Genomic DNA, 3,425 nt, shown 5'->3' on the forward strand with positions numbered 1-3,425 from the left:
CTAAGTGCATAACTAAAATCTCCCAGATTATGTCTAATTGCTTAGGTTAGGGTTAGGGTTAGCTTTTGAAATTTAGTTTAGAAAAATATTAATAATAATTTTAATTAAACTATCTTTGGTATATTATTACTTGTCATTTAGAAAGAATGTTATATCTATAAATATTATAAAATAAAAAATAATATATTCAAAATATATTAGAAAAATTTAAGAATATTCAAAAATTTAAATGATTGAAAAATTATTTTGCAATTAAAATGACTAGAAAAATTATTAAAATATTTTATTACAATATTAAAAGTACCATTTTTTCTAAATAATTTTTCATTCTATTATATTATTTTTAATCATTTTATAATAAAATATATTTAAATGTTATATTTAATCATATTATAAAATTAAAAATATTTAAATTTTAAAATTTTTTGAAAAATTATTTTACAATAGAAATTGAATAATATGTACTAAAATTAAATAATATGTACCATATTTTGATTGTAGTTAGGGTTAGGGTTAGGTTTATCTTAAAGTTATCATTAGAGTATAGTAAAAATAAGGTGTCCATTCTAAAATACAACTTAGTTAGAGTTAGCATTAGGGTCCAATTAGGGTTAGAATTAATGTTACATCAAAAATTAGTTTAGAAAAGCATTACTAATAGTTTTAATTCTATTGTAACAAAATTTGTCTATGGTATATTATTGTTTTATTTCAGAAAATACGTTGTATTTAAAAATATTACAAAATTAAAAAGAATTAAAAATAAAAGATTTAAAAATTATTTTGTAATAAAAAATGATTAGAAAATGTATAAAATCATTTTATTACAATATGCAAATAACCATCATTTACGAATTGAATTACTACCTTCAATATAATGTAAATAAATAGTAAATAAAATATACCAAGATTAAATGATATGCACCATCTTATGATTATAGTTAGGTTAGGGTTAGGGTTAACATTAGCTTAATGTTAGGGTTAAGGGTTGGTTAAAATTAAAGTTTCAATTCTAAAATAAAGTTTTATTTAGTGTTAATAATAGGGATCGGTTAGGGTTAGAGTTAGTGTTACGATAAAGCTTGGAATTAGTATTCCAGTTGAATTAGGATTAGGGTTAGCATTAGAGTTGAGTTAGGATTGGACATGGTGTTCCTAAGATTTAAATTAAGGTTAGAGGTAGTGTTAGGGTTAGGATTAAATTAGTATGAAGGATAAGGTTAGTATTATGGTTAGAGTTAATGCGTGTTATAGTAGGGTTAGGATGTATTTAAGCTCGTGGTTTTATCTATAATCCTAAATATCATCACAATCCTCACCTAAACTTTAACACTAAGAATAGGAGAATTAGTGACAACTAGGAAGAAAGTATTATGGTTTTATGTATTTAAGCTCGTGGTTTTATCTATATTCCGCGATGGCCTTGCTTTGCATCTTCCATGCCATCATTTTAAGAGATATCATAGCGTTGGATTTCATTTTCTGGGACCATACAAAATATTCTTTTATTGTTATTAACTAAACAAATATTATCGTGATTATTAAATATGCCCAAATAAAGAGTCGTGTCCCCTAGACAAAGTAAACCATACATATATTTAGGGCAAGATAGGTGAATAGAGGAGATATATTTGTGCGTGTACATCCAACGGATTCTCCATTATACGCCCTCCAACACATATACTTTTTACAAAAACAGTAATGGATACTAAGTGTATGGACGTTATCAAGAATGAAGATGAAGGGTTAGAAAGATCTGAATTACTGCTGAATACAATGGAGGAGAAGGGAAGCGATACCGTAGGCAATGAGAACAGCGATGAAGAATCAGTTTGGTCTGAATTCCCTGACCATATAGTGGAGGAGATATTTTCGAACCTACTGTTCGAATTCACTCTTCCATTTCGTATTGTTTGTAAACAATGGAATAAGCTCTTATCCTCTAACAGATTTCTATGTTCACTGGCAGAGAGCGATCCATGGATTCTTCTATGCAGCTCAACGCATTGCATGGCATACTGTTTTCTCACGCAGTCTTGGAAAACTCTTTCCCTTAGTTTCCTGCCAAGCCGAACAACGAAAAGTCTATCATTAGGCAATTCAAGATTCTGTAGTTCAGGTGCAGGCCTACTGGTAATCGAATTCGGATGTCCTCGGAAATATATGATCTGTAATCCAATTACAAGGACCTACAGATATATTCCCCCCGTCATATCACAGAGTGCAACTTTATCGGAAATAATGGACAACGGGGAGTCCTACAAAATTGTGGGCGTGACACATGAAAGAAACCCCGGTTCCCTGCAAATTTACCATTTTTCTAAAGGGTCATTCCAGATTGAACTCGAGTTGCCACTCGAGCCAAGAGATTTTCCTGTTTCTCATATTTGTTGTGCCAAGGGTCTTCTCATGTGCGTCTTAAACCATGGGGAATTTGTGGTTTGGAACATGGAAGATAAGCAAGTGCAACGATTTTCCTTTCCGTACCCGAATCTATATATTCCAGGGGGTAGGATAAACACATGGACCGAACGACTGGTTGTATGTGTGTCGTCGATACTGTTTGTAAGAACATATTATTCCGACTCCGTTCTTACCTCTTTCGTGATTGTATGGGAATTGTTCCAGGAGGAAGAGAGCTCTATATGGAGTTGGAAAGAGATGTCAAGAATGCCTCCTGATTTGTGTCGTAAATTTTTTAATGCGCGTTCAATTAAAATGGGAAAGTTTTCAGAGTATGAGACTTTCATTGTTGGAAATTTTCTCTGTTTCAGAAGTGGGTATAGAAATACCAAGCTATTTGTCTACAGCTTACATGACAAGTGTTGGAGTCGGATCAGGGTTCCTGATTCTGTCAGATTTAGAAGGTATAACACAAATTTTGAGTTTCAACCTAAGCCAGGCATGAAGATATAGGTCTCCCTTAATATGTTTTCTAGTAACTTGATCTGATCTGTTTACATGACACGATGAATATTTATTTAAAAATTGTGAATAGAAATCATTTGAAACTTTAATTTTTTTCTTTTCCTTATTATTCTATAAATTGATAATTTTTATTATTTTTTTTTATATCAGATTTTTTATATATGTTTTATTTTGTTAGAATTCGAATCTGTAAAATAGATTATATGAAAATTTGATTAATACAATTGTAATATCAATACAAGCAATCACAATGTTTTCAATCAATATATACTTATCTAGAAGTCATTTGATATATTAAATTATGACAGATTTTATATGCCTACATCAAAGAAAAGATAAAACCTTAATATGATTATTGTTTCTCATAATCATTGATTAGGTTGGACATTATTCTTATTTAAATCTCTAATTTATTGCATAATATTGAGTAAAAAATTATGTGATGAGCATTTGGGTGTTTAAATTTTAATTTTATTTAAAGATTTTAAAAGGAATTA

General features: G+C 29.5%; 1 protein-coding gene across 1 annotated transcript; it reads left to right on the top strand.

Annotated features, from left to right (window-relative positions):
- The first annotated feature begins 1,701 nt into the window (after nucleotides 1–1,701).
- On the top strand, nucleotides 1,702–2,916 carry LOC131050281 (F-box/kelch-repeat protein At5g15710-like). Its single transcript, XM_057984483.2, has one exon. It carries the CDS (start codon nucleotides 1,702–1,704, stop codon nucleotides 2,914–2,916), a length of 1,215 nt encoding a protein of 404 aa, XP_057840466.2.
- Nucleotides 2,917–3,425: the final 509 nt, after the last annotated feature.

This window comes from Cryptomeria japonica, chromosome 11 (genome assembly GCF_030272615.1).
Source record: "Cryptomeria japonica chromosome 11, Sugi_1.0, whole genome shotgun sequence".
NCBI lineage: Eukaryota > Viridiplantae > Streptophyta > Pinopsida > Cupressales > Cupressaceae > Cryptomeria > Cryptomeria japonica.